The 13890-nt window shown below is 40.0% G+C and overlaps 1 protein-coding gene across 1 annotated transcript in view; it reads left to right on the plus strand.

Moving 5' to 3' along the window:
* Positions 1–151: 151 nt before the first annotated feature.
* grin3a (glutamate receptor, ionotropic, N-methyl-D-aspartate 3A) overlaps positions 152–13890 on the plus strand; it is a 50298-nt gene continuing 36559 nt past the window's right edge. The window contains exons 1-2 of the mRNA XM_008423867.2: positions 152–2246; positions 10945–11666. Of these exons, the coding sequence (XP_008422089.1) occupies positions 1500–2246; positions 10945–11666 (1469 nt within the window). The 5' untranslated portion in view covers positions 152–1499. The remainder of the gene's footprint in view (positions 2247–10944; positions 11667–13890) is intronic.

Raw genomic sequence — 13890 nt, forward strand, 5'->3', positions numbered from 1 at the left:
TTTTGACTTGTCAAACATTTTTTTTTTTGCTGACATGCTCATCTGTAGCATTCCTCCATCTATTAAAATAAAAATAAATGTTAAAAAATAAATAAAGGAAACAAGATGTACATGATTTTTCATACATATTTTATTCTAAAAATACCTAATAATTTATATCTCAGTGACTACAACACAGACATCAAAAACAAGCACTTATCCAAACAAATTACATTTTCTTTCTTCTTTGCATCTGATCGAAGAAATCTTGAAAGTGTCTTTTACCAAAAAGAGAAATTAGTTTACCCTACAACTCCAAAGCCTTTCTGACACACAGTCTTCACCATTATCCCCCGCTTTCCACTCCTCTTTTTGTGGTTTCTTAATGGGGAAACTGTGGAGCTGCTCTCTATACTAATGGGTTTTGACCTTTCTGCACCATGTAAAAGGCTCCAAGATGACATGTGCTGTGCTCTGGACACAAGGAATGCAAATAACACCGAATAGAAGTAAATTGAATTTCCCTCTTTCTTTCCCCTCAACTCTATAGCAGGAGGAACATAACGCAATCTTTAATGTACGTTTTTCACAACATGTAAAGTCTGAAGAATCCTTTAAATAGTATGTCATTGGCTTACTTATTTTCATTTTTAGATTGAGCTTAATTCATTAAATAAACTGTTTGCAACAACTTGCTTTGCTTATTTTGTATTCAGCCTAATATAATTACACTCCAATACAACATTAAAGCATTTACACTGCCCAGTTAGAAGGTATGGGGTTAATTCTCTTTGCGTAAAAGCGCCGCACTCTCGGAGGTCTTTCCCAGTGCAAGTGTCAGTACAGAGGTTGGCTCGAGCCAAGCGGCGCGTGCGCTCTTCAAAGGTTTTACTTGGCTTATTTTTTTTGTATTTATTTATTTTTTTATGTATTTTTATTTTTTTTTTAAATTCTGATTACCATGAAGAAACATACCGTCTTGGGCCCTACATCGGAGATTATAATGGGATGATTTTCATTAGAACCAATGAGCAACATGTTTTTGCAGTCTAGGATTTCACTGTTTTGGAATGTGTTTGATGCGCATTAACCTCTGGTCGATATATATATATATATATTTTTTTTTCTTTTCTGGACACACTCTTCTTTATATAAGTACCCTCCTGCTGGAATATATGGAAATGTTATTGTTTGGCTGGCCGGTTTTTGTTAGTAATCAGCCGTCCTGAAATGTGCAAAATCCTTTGAGATGAAAAGCAGCACTTTTGGGGATCATCTTTTGCTTGTGCGCGGCTCCTGTCTGATATTGCGCCTCAACAGCCTGTTGTCTGTGTCCGAGGAGAAACGCACAACTTTAACGGGAGCCGGCGCGGGAGCTGGAGCGGGAGAGAGGGCTGCAGCTGGTCTCAGTGGCACACTAGGAGCAAAGGCGGGGGGCCAGCAGTGGCACCGACGGTGCGGCCCCGCTGGTGGGCTGTTGCGCGGTTGGACGGGGGATCCGGCGCAGCTGTGGAGCGGAGATGACGAGGTCGACCGGGATTATGATGGTGATGGATGGCCCGTCAGCGCGAGCAGGCACCGGGGTCTCGCCGTCTCTGTGCCTCCTACTGTGCGCTCTCCTTTTCCTCCCGCCGTGCGCTCACTCGCACCCGCAGCCATGCCAGGTGCTGAAGCGGATCGGCCACACGGTTCGGGTGGGAGCTCTGCACGTCCAGCCCCGCTTGACAGCCACAGCACCTGGCAGCAGTTCTGAAGACGCTGAGGGAGCTTTACCGAGGGATCAGCCGCTGGAGTTAGGAAAGCCGGCTAAAACAGGTGCGCTTGGATATGGAAACCTCAGAACTAGAGCCGCCACAAACAATCAGCGGGGCACAAGTAGGAGTAAAAGCCAGTCGAGACAGCGGGATGGGAATCCCTCGAAGGAGGATGGCGTGTTCTCACCGCGGGAGTCGGTCCTGCTGGCGGCTGAGGCTCTGAATCGGGCCATGTTGCTACCTTACAATTTATCCCTGGAGATTGTTATGGCAGTCGGATCGGCGCTGGGCGAGTTGCCAGCCTTCTCATACTCCTCCACGGGCATTCCCGAGGACGAAGACCCGCTGTCTTTCTTGGAGAGCGTGTGTCACACGGTGGTCGTGCAGGGGGTCTCCGCTATGCTTGCCTTCCCGCGGAACCGGGACGAGCTCGTTAAGTTGGAATTCGTGTCTCTGGCGCTCCAGGTGCCAGTTGTCAGCGTCGTGCAGAGGGAGTTCCCGCGCCACAGTGAGGTAAAGAAAAAAAAAAGAAAAAAAAAGTTTATTCCCAGCTTCTTCTAAACTATTAACTGTTGATCACTTCACCTACGCACAGTGGCTGGCTTGTTACCACAGCTGCCTTCAAATACGCCTGTATTTGTTTCATTATTAGGTTTAGTTCACTTCAGTTTCTGTGGAATATTTGTCCTCAGTTCACCATTTAATAAACCCATAAATAATGGAGGAGGAGACACTTCTTCCAACCGCTGATGGCCTTGATCATCGTATTCACTTGCATCCCATCTGCTGCTAACCCTTATTTCCTGTCTTTCTTCTGCAGTGAGGCATTGATTATAGCCACGGTTATTTTTGACCGAATCACTCGAATTAATCGTTGCATGGTGAGACGATCATTGTGCTCTGTCCGTGGTGCTGAAATGGAAAACTTCCAAGGCTGCAGAAAAGAGATAGGGATGTGTCACGTTGTTTGAACAACCGCTTAAAAAATGACAGGAAAGAGAGCTCGGCCCGGTTTAATAACAGCGATGAAGATCCATTCAGGAGCTTTTCAGCGTTTTGGTGATTGAGCACATCTGCAACTCAATCAGATCAGCTACACCAAGAATCAATGTGTGACTGCATTGTGATCTCTCGCTGCTTTGGCCTTTTATTATAATAACACTTTTGCAAAACAGTAATCATTTTCCTGTTCATTTCCGTTGTGAAAAAAAAAATCCACCGAACTTTCCAGATTTTTTTAAGTGACAATTTCTGATTTTTTTTTTTTTTTTTTTTTAGATGGCTATCTAACAGTGCAACACAAACTTGTGTGCTTCTACAGAATGAAAGACCTTTCTCTGCATTGTTTTTTTTTTGTAATATAAAATATTAATTTTGGTTCATTGTCATGTTGAAACACCAAGTTATATTTAAATTTCAAATCATCTATCTTGATTTCAGATAAATCTGAAAAAACCTGGAAGTGAGTTCCCTTTTTTTGTTCTTCCACCTACTGGTGCAGTGTTCTGGAGTTTTATCTCCACAAAACTGACTTTTTATCACATGGAATAATAGTTCAATTTTTGTTTTGTTTGATAACTTCTCCTCTAGAGCATCCAGTACGTTTGACAGCTATTTAATCTAATGTCAAATAGATCTTAGTGTGTAAACTAATTCAACTGGGAAGATGAACTATTCTACATTTGTGTGCCTGAAAGTAGAGTCTGAAATTACAATAACCAATTTTCATTTACTGCCCTGTTGACTTTTCCTCTTTAAAAATCAGCTAATGCAATTATTTAGTTACTGTTATGAAATTATAATTATTTGACTGCCGGGGCCAAAACAAGTATTTTCTTCTTCATGAGAAAGAAATTCAGCTCTTCAGCAAAACACCAATTGGAAATTTAATTTGAAGCCTGCATCTGAATTAAAAGTGCCCCTAAATAAGTTCAAAGTTGAAATACTTTAAAATGATTTCTGGCATTCCATCAACAGTTTGTTTGCTAATTGTGTGTTTTATGCACAATTTGTGTCTACTTTGTCACACAACCTGTTTGTGTTATTTATTTCTTCCCTTTTTAAAAACGCAAACAGATATGCTATCCACCGCACCCAAACCAATTAGTTTGACTAGAGGGATCTGAAATACTCGCCACCTACAAGCTTAACATGCACGTGTGTGTCTGTGTGTTCCTACTCCAACATCTTATTTCCTGCTCTGTGCACAAGGAACCATTCCTCTGTAGAGTCGGCAGGTGTTAAAAGTCCAAACTGGATCCCTGAAGTGAAATAACATGTACAGATAAAGCTGACAAACAAAAAAATTGCCTGATGGAGGGATAGATGGATAGACAGGTGTTTGGATGGAGTTTGGAGTAGGCAGAAAAAGTTGCTAGGAAAAAAATAATAAGACAGTTTTATAGAGTGCGAGGAGTTTACCTGAAAGTTTTATAGAATTGACTCAGCTCCCCTCGGGCTCCGTCTTGTTTCAATAACTTCCATCTGAAGTCTGACAACAGTTTCACCAAAATATTAAGGATTTCGCGTTAAGAGGATCTTATTGTTTGTTTGGTTTTTTTTTTTGTTGTTTTTGACGTGGTTGGTCTTTGCTTCACTAAATTCTGCAAAAGGAAGTTCAGGTTTAGACAAAGTTAAAGTATGCATAATTCATGAATTGTGGGAAAAATCCATCCTTAGTTTTGTCATGTGGAAAAACTGGAGAAGGTGTTGAGCGAAGGATGTCATGCCCCAGAGTACAGCGAGTTTGGAGTTGGAGGTGTATGGTATTTGATAGCAGCGCAGTGTTGATAATATATTGAAGAGTATGGATTAATAAACTTTGTAATATACCACTAAATGTGAACTTTAATTGTAGACCATCCTGAGTCGGTCTGACATACTCAAGTTTGTGCAACTAACAGCATCTCATTATATAATAATATACATAATTATATTTATGCTCTGCAATAAAACGCTTCCAAAAATGTGCAGCAGGTTATTAGAGCTAGAACATTTTAATAATTAATAAAGAAGACTTATATCAGTCAGAGTGGACATTTGGAATTGGATCCCTAACCAGTCTGAAATGACACACTTAACCCTGAAACGCTGGATTACTTTATTCAAATCCTGCAATGATGCAAAACAGCTTAGTTCTCACTGCTCAAATCCAGAAACACAAAGTTGTTATTAAAGTTAAATAACACTTTTGGGAAACGTTCCCTCTAATTTTTTGAACAACCATCACTTTGCTTCCAGAAAATGATGAATTCCTGTTTACTTATTACAGAGGAAAATATTAAATCCCTGTTTGAGACATTTTCTTACAGATTTACAGTCACCTTTTCAATCACCTTTTCTGCTTGTTTTGCACAGTTCCATCAGTCTACCCTTCAGCACACACTGTTCACTCCCAACTGTTTAAAGGAAGCATTTTCTTTCCAATGAAATGCTTTACTTCACAGATTTGTAATAAGTCCAAAACTACTGAATCGTTTCACTTTGAGACATGCCGTCGCATTTCTGATGCTCTAGAAAATTAATTTGAATCTCTTTGAGTAACTTGAGATGAGTCTCTGTCCTTTCTAATGTACGGGAGACAGTAATTGCTGCACAATTGCTGTCATTTAAGAGCGACATCGGTTCTTCAACACAATCCAGTTGTGTTTTACAGCACTTTAAAGTGCAGCGCATGTGCTTGTTAAAGTGAATAATGAGCTCCTCCTGAGTGCGGATGAAAGAGACAGATAAGTGGTGTGTTTTTTTTTTTTTAAGTCCTACAGCCACCTCCACATTTATTGGCACAAGTAGTTGAGTTGTGCAAAAAGCCTTGAAACAACTTAATATTTTATTGCAGTGGTCTTACGGTGAGAATCTTAGAAGAAACACGTATTTACTTCTAGTACATTTATTCCGCAGGGACAGTGGCCGTAGCTGCAACTGAAGAGATACAAAAATCATACTGAAGTAGGATTTATTTAAAACAGATGTTTATTGACAAATTGCTGGTTTAATGTGTAGTTCACTCATGAAAATGTGAGAGAGAGGAAAACGTGCATTGAGTGAGGGAGATCTGGTAACAGGGACATAGCTAGTCTTGTCTGAACCCAGATCCTACTAACAATCTAACTTTTCTCTTTATTATTAAATCCATCCAATATTTATACTTGCTTAGCCTGGACAGATCATCAGTCGATCACACAAGGCAACAGAGTTACACACACAGACACCTAAGGGCAATTTAGAGAGACCAGTTAATCTCACAGTCATGTTTTTTGGATTGTGAGAGGAAGTAGTGGTGCCCAGAGAGAACCCACTCTGGGGGAGAACATGTAAGCTCCCTGCAGAAAGACTCAAACCCAGAACCTTCTTCCTGCAAGGAAAAGATGCTACCAGCTGCTACCCTGTGCAGCCCATAAGCAATGCAGCTGTTGCAGAAGAATAATCTGCAGCATTTGAGGTTTTATTCAGAATTTCTTATTGAACAGAAAGCTGTCTCTACAAGACATCATCTAATCACAAGAAGGTCAATAACCCAACCGATTCCATCATCTTTGGTTCATCCAGATCTTTGTGACTCTTTCAGCGTCTGCTGTTTTGCTGCGCAGTTTGCACAAGAAGTGAAAGCAGCTATCGTTTAGATCACATAGTCATAGGAAAAAGCACATTTAAACAGAGACGATCCCAGACGTTGTGTCAAACGGCCAAAAAACTTAAGCTTCACAGTGTCTATGCATTTGTTTAAATATGGGGCCACAAAGCTTTCCACAAATTACTCAGTTTTTACTTACATAAAGAAAAAAGGAGAGGGTTAAAGATTTATGGAGATTACATTGCAGAAGTGCTGCAGTTGAGAATAAATCCTCATGGGCATTGAGGAGAGGTGAGAGTCTGATGCCCTGTGGACTGCATTACAATTTCCTCTCCTGATGTTGGACTTCTGAATCTGAAATGAAACATGTAGGGTTGCTTTTCATTGCACTTCTTTATACAAATAACCCATCTATGAATATGCAAAAATAAGATTGGTAATGTCTTTTTTGCATGCCTGCTGGACAGAGTGATTAATGGGATAAATTAAATTCACCAATAGCTTAACCTAATGGACTTTTAGTGCAAAGCTTGTGAGTTGTAAAGAGTTTCTAAGGGGCCTTTATACTCCCTGCATGTACTGACAAACAACTAGCTGATTAATTGGCTGGATAACCAGCATGCGCTTAGCATGCCAGAGTTTCCTAAGCCCTCATTGCTAATTCAAATCTATTAAATTTCATCTGAATACTTTGCCAATTCCAAATTTGAGCTACTCATATTTTGTCTTGATATAAATTCTAACTCTCTATCTTATCTTCCTGTAATTGGCAGTGAATCCTATTTATGCTTGTACTGTTCATGCTAAGACTATAATCGTATTGAATCGTGTTTAATCTTTTTATCAGTTGTTTTTCTTCCACGTCTACATCTAAAGTTCCAAACAGCTGTTGATTTTAGATTACTTTTTTGTTGCTGTAAAGCACTTTGCACGTTGTGTAGAACTGACTGCATCTGCAGGCTGCATAAAACCGCCTGAAACAGACAGGATGCAAACCAACGTATAAAAACAGTGCTTATGCTAGCTGTCTCTAGGGTAAATGTGGGTCAAACACTGGAAGACCTTTCTAGCTGCTCACAGAAACTAACAACCATAAACCTCCACGCTCTAAGACTTAGTGAACTTTGAAGCATCCGTTGACCTAACATTGATTCGACAACAGAGGGATTTACCAGCTGGACCTTATACAATTAAAAACAGTGAAAGTAAATAAAATGGAGAAAAACAGGAAATCTTCTTGAATAGACTACATGAAGTAAAATCATTCTTTTAAAACTGTGGTGTGTTTCTTTTTTTTTTTTTTTTGCAACTAATGTACACTGACAATAAAAACACATTTTAGTCTAGATCAGTGTTTCTCAACCTTTTTCGGGCCAGCGCCCCCCTAGCCCTAATCCAGGTCCCTCGCCGCCCCCCACCAAAGAATTTGTAGGTTACTTTGCACTGACAAAGTTGGGGGGTTGGGGACCTTGGGGGGGCGAGCGTATGTTTCTACGCTCCTTCGTGGGGCGGCGCCGATTTATGTTTTCGCATCCACCTGAAGCCCCTGCCCATGACATTTCAACAATATTATTTTACCTTTTATCTGGAAACAGTGTGTTTATTCTTGCCATACAGTCTCGGTATTAATTATTGCTCGAAAGGTCTTGCCATACCAGTTTTATTCCTCCGTATTTACTTTAGTTTCTTAGTTTATTCTTGCATTTTGTTCTTCATTCGTTTCCATTTAGTTTCCTTTGATTAGTTTTATCCTCTCTTGGTTTATTGCTATGTTCACTTTAGTTTATTTCCTGTTGCTACATTTATTTGATCGTTTATTGACCCACCAGTAATTCACCCCTCACCTGCTGCTCCGCCTAATCGTCATGTTTCACATCATGTGTTGATTTTTTTTCACTGTTCAGCGTCGGATTCTCTGTTTTTATGCCATAATTCACATCTAGTTCGTCGCTCCGTTTTATGTCCCGCTTCTCCTGTTTCAGAGTTTTGCGCAATGTGCGCGGCGGTTTTTTGTTGTTGTTGTTGTTGTTGTTGTTGTTGTTGTTGTTGTTGTTGTTGTTTTTTAAGCCCCTAAGGTGCAGGGCGGTCGGGAAACATATCGATGGGGAAAAGACAGACTGACATAAACCTTTTAAAACAACGGAAACAATTTCTACATTCTGATTATCTAAATGTAAAAGTGCTGTGTTTTTCTATCACCCCCGTTTCATACCGGACCACTTACAGCACCGGTGTTAACGCTATAAAATGAACGCTCTCTATCGTGGTATCACCCATGGAGGGATTTCTTTATTTCTTTATTGAAATGGGTTCATTTTTCAGAGGGATACAAAGTGAGGGTATCGTGATTTTAGTAATTACATGTTTATAAGAGCGATTTTCTGTTGTTCGTCCATGGTAGCGGGCAGCTTTCAAACGGAAATAAAACACTTTTTAATATAAATTGCTGCTTTGACATGATCACAAAACTGCCAAAACATATGTAGCCTAAATAAATACCAGACAAAGTGAATCACAGCAGCGTCATCAGCCGGTGTAACGCTGAACTGATGCGGAGCGGAGCTGTGCCATGAAGATACAATCACTGAATAGAAGAAGAGCTGCCATCGATACAGCTGCAGCCAAGCATGATTTAATGTTACACAATACAGTTTTACCAAGTTGCTCAAAGTCTAAACTGGTATTGTTGTGGATTTAAGGTGTAAAGTTTACCTTCGACCAAACGCCCCCCAAAGGCATCCCAGCGCCCCCCTTTTGTAAAAATGTCCTCCAGCGCCCCCTGCCGTCCTCTGAACGCCCCCTGGGGGGCGGTACCGCCCACGTTGAGAACCGCTAGTCTAGATGTTTGGATTCCCACTGCTGGAGTTTAAGGAAAAAGGAACTGAGAAGAAGAAAACTGTCATTTCTGTGCTGTTTGTGTTTTTGGTGATGACGTCACAAAATATATACACATGCATTTGCATAACTGCCTCTACCGTGGGGTAAAAATGAAAGAAATATTGGATGTTTTTCCTCAAAGTTAGGCGAAAAAAAAGTGTAGACATAGATGTAACTCTTATGATGTGAGTAATGATATTCATTGAGGCTGGAAAGTTGAGATTGCAATCTACTATATCCAGCAGACTGTGTTTTTACACTCGGAACACGTTGAATTTAAGATAAAAAGTTTATTTCCTCTTAAATATATAAAACTTTATTTCAGTCTTTTGTACACGCTTTGCTACATTTCACCATTGAGCTGCTGCATCGTCCTTTCTCTCTGACCTTCATTCGTTTTTCTTGTACGAACTCACTGCACCTGTACATGTTATACTTTTACATTTCATTCAGTTTCTAATGAAATCCAACATGTTTTCATTGTTCAATCTTTCATCCCTTTCTTTTGTTCTTTACGTATTAGCATTTTTGTATGTAAATGTATTATTGTTGGCATGTAGACATAACATTCAGATCGGGTAAACCAAGTGATTTAGACATACAAAGAAGTAAATAAAAAAACTGTGCATACATTGACTTATGCGTAATAAAGTGGAATTGCACAAGTTAAAAACCTTGAATATGATTCTTTAGCAGTGGCAGCTTTGAGAAATCTCCTGTGATGAGAAACTCTTCATGCTTTGTGAAGGTGTGATGTTGGCCCTTTCTTTTATACAAGCTGTCTTAAAATCTTGAAGGTCAAAGGGCTCCTGTGTAAACGCTGATCTTAATTTATTCCCGGAAAAGTTTGATTTGATTAATTTTTAGGAGATTGATCGGAACATTCAGAAAGTTTTAGTTTTTGTATTTGCATCCACTTCAGTTTCCATGGCTTTAGGTGTGGGATCAGGGCTGTGCTGAAAAATTTTTTATCCTTGTTTCATCTTTATATTTTTATGAAGAATGTACCTTCATGTCTTTGTTTTTTTTTTCTTTGGTCGCTAAGCCAGTGGCATTAGCTCAAAGAGGCCTCACACTATGATGCTCCTGCCTCCAAACTTCAATGTTCATTTGGAATCAAATGAACATTGAAGTCTGTTATAGTCTGTTGAGTGCAGACTACAATGTCTGCACTCAACAGACATTATAGTTGAGTGCATTAGTCATTGTTTAGGTGGAGAAAAAAATTATCCTGCAAATTCCATGTTTTATAGAGCAACTGGATGCGGTTGACTTAGGGTGAAATTATGTTCCCACCTCCAGATTTTGGCCAACAGGTACTAACTAGAACATTCAGAAGTTCAGAGATATGGCAGTAATCAGTGACATTCACATAAACAATAAGGTTACAAAATGTCCTGGGAGAGCATTTTGCTTTTGCTCAACATGACATGCTTCTTGTGCAACACCTTATCATCAGATTAAGTAATGAATTGATGCTGATTGAATCCAGAATTGCTGTTTAAATACAGATAGGTTTGACTTGTTTCTTGGCTTTCTATGACTTTTTGCATTGTATTTTTTATGTCATTCTCCTTCTTTCACACATAATAATTTGCATAAGTATATGGTGTAATTCTCATGTCATTAGCACAATATATTTACTAAATAAAACACAAACATCACTGCTTATGATCTCCTCTATATGCTGCATTTTAAGCCTTTGAACTACTGTCTCTTTCTTGCCTCATCTTCTAATGCAAGTTTTACTGCCTCTCACAGAATCGCCTTCATTTTCAAATGGCAATGCGGACCGTCGCGGCCCCTCCGCCCCAGCTCCTCTACTATCTGCTAATGATGAACGGATGGTGGGACTTCAGCATTGTCCTCTGTCAGGAGTGGAAAATAAACGACTTCCTCTTCCTCATCAAGAACAACAGCCGCTTCCACTTGGGCACGCTGGTCAACCTGACAAAGACAACATTGCCTCCCCTTCCGTCTTCACTATCGTCCTCGGCAGAGGCGACCACCACCCCTGTGGGAGTGGAGGTGCTACACCCATCATATTCATCACCAACCGCATCATCTTATTCATCAAATTCTTCTTCGAAGTCAGACCAGCAGCAGGGTCTCATGAGGCAGCTGGAGGCCTTGAGGGAACATTCCTCCACGCGGGGAGTGGTGACGTTTGGGTGCGACATTCGGGAAGTTCGCCGGTTATGGACGCTGGCGACTCGAATGACCCTCCCGGAGTTTCACTGGGTTTTGGGCGACAGCCAAAACGTGGCTGAGCTCAGAACAGACGGGTTACCGCTGGGGCTACTTGCACATGGCATGATGGGATCCCCTTCTTTGGATCATTATGTTCAGGACTCTCTGGAGTTTGTAACACGAGCCGTGGGCAGTGCAGCCCAGGAGAATCCCACCATGGCGCTTATACCTGGAACTACAAACTGTATGGATCCACAACAGAGTAACGGCAGCTCAGGGGAATTCTTGGCAAGGTAGGAAATTACAGCATGCAACAACCACAGATTTGTGTGCTTTGTTTTTCTGTAACTGATCTGCTAATTATCCTGCAGCTTCATAACATTATTGTTGCAACAGCATGACACAATCGTTCTGCATGGAAGAAACAATAACATCAGAAGGCAGTGATTTGTCATGCTAATTTCCTCTGTTACTAAGAATAATTTCTACTGCTTTTCCTCTTCTCAACTTCTTCAATTGTATGTTTGTGCATGTAGTCATATATGTACTTTCTACACTTTTTGGTTGGCCCTAGTCTCTAACTAATATGGCACATGAAATTTGTTACATAAATGTATGTAAAGCAACTCTCATTCAGGCCATGCATGTCACATCAATACTCAGCCTTTAATAATGCATTCCAAACATTTTCTCTCAGGGTAGAATGATAACCTGACATACAAGATGTCTTTAGTTAAGTTTAGAATAACGTACAACATGCTTGAATTTTTCATGTTTTTTTTTTGTACTCCAAACTTAGTCAAGCAATCCTAAGCAAGTTACACCTTAACTTCATGCTTTTTCATTAGCTGTATTCAAGGTTGTAGTATGTTTCTGGCAGCATATTTAAGCACTCTACTTGGCAGATCTGTTAGAATTTATTTAATTTGGTTACTTTCCTGGCGAGGACAAGCAAAGTTACCACATTTTTGGTATTTTTGAGGCAAGGAAGTTAAGCTTGGGTCCAAATGGGTCTTCCAAATGAACAATGACCTGGTCATTGGTGGCTGAAGGATATCAGAGTCAATTTTTTGGATCACAAAGCCCTGATCTCAATCAAACTGAATTAATTTAAGATGAAAATGCGTGTGCGAGGAGCCTATGAACATGGCTCAGTTGCACCAGTTCTGTAAGGATAAATGGGCCAACATTCCTGCTAACTTTTGTGAGATGCTTGTGGAAGAACATCCAAAATGTTTAACCGAAGTCATGCAGTTTAAGATTTCATGTCAGACAGTGTAAAAAAACTTATATCTGTCTTTTGAGATAGTGTCAACTGTATGTACTCAGTTTAGGATGGCATATGGAAGTGGCACAAATCAGATTTTTTTTTTTTGTTTGTTTCTTTTTTGCGGGGGGTGGTGAAAATATCAGAATTGGGCCACTCACACTGCAATGAAAAAGTCAGATACAAGTTAGATATGGGGAAAAAGTGGACTTGGGTTGCATTTGCCACGGACTGCTTGCTATTCCCAAGTTTCAACCACCTTGTTGTCTGTCTGAAGTTAAGTTGAATTTAGTCCTTTTTTTTATTGTTATTTCACCCAATGTTTGTAGCACACTACCACCACAGGCATCGAGAGAGTAACAGCATCGTTTTGTTCCTCCAGGGGATCTGAAACACATGTCAAAACAGGTTGCAGGATGAGTGAAACGGGCTGACATTAAGCTTGAGGAGAGCACTGACATCAACTGCAGAAAAACATTCGGAGTCAAGATTAGAAGTTTAAAAGTGTGACGTGTGCCTGGAAAGTAACAGGTTCTGCCATGATGAGACATATTTAAGCAGAATTAAGACACAAACCTGCTGATGACTACAAGGAGCATGTGTTTGAGTGCRACTTYGTTTGTATTTGTATGTATAATGTCAACCCTGTGTGRATGAGAGAAAACCAACAGAGTATATACAAAATTGAGGAACTAGATCTTTTTAACATTCCTTACAGTTYCTTGCTTTGTCATTTTTACATCAGAACTCAAGATTAAGGTGAGTCTTATGCTCATAATGAGTTTATGTTAACTTCTGTGCACACAATTATTTAGATYTCTACAACTCAATGAGCCAGGGGAGATTGTTTGGAAGACTCTTTGCTTTGTTTAATCATTATTTAGGCTTTGATTTTACATATCCCTGGTGCTCAGCAGAAATGTTTTATCCTTTTGGAAACCTGCCAATGACCCTGTGAAGGCAGAGGATTTACCTGATGTGCTTTAGATTCATGTGTGGGATTCTGGGTCTAGAATAACCCCTTATGCAACAGATCTGTGCACCATCTTATGATTAGAATGTGAGAACGGATTTATTATGAATGACAACCTAGTTTACTTTTACCAGCTGCTTGACTACAAATAACACTTTTTGTATGTTTGTGAACAGCAATAGAAAAACCACCCCCCCCCCCCCCCCYYTTTTCACTGCAGTTAGTTTTAGCTTTTCACTTTTTTTTTTCTTTTTCCTCCATTCATTCATTGTCAACA

This window comes from Poecilia reticulata, linkage group LG12, assembly GCF_000633615.1.
Source record: "Poecilia reticulata strain Guanapo linkage group LG12, Guppy_female_1.0+MT, whole genome shotgun sequence".
Lineage (NCBI taxonomy): Eukaryota > Metazoa > Chordata > Actinopteri > Cyprinodontiformes > Poeciliidae > Poecilia > Poecilia reticulata.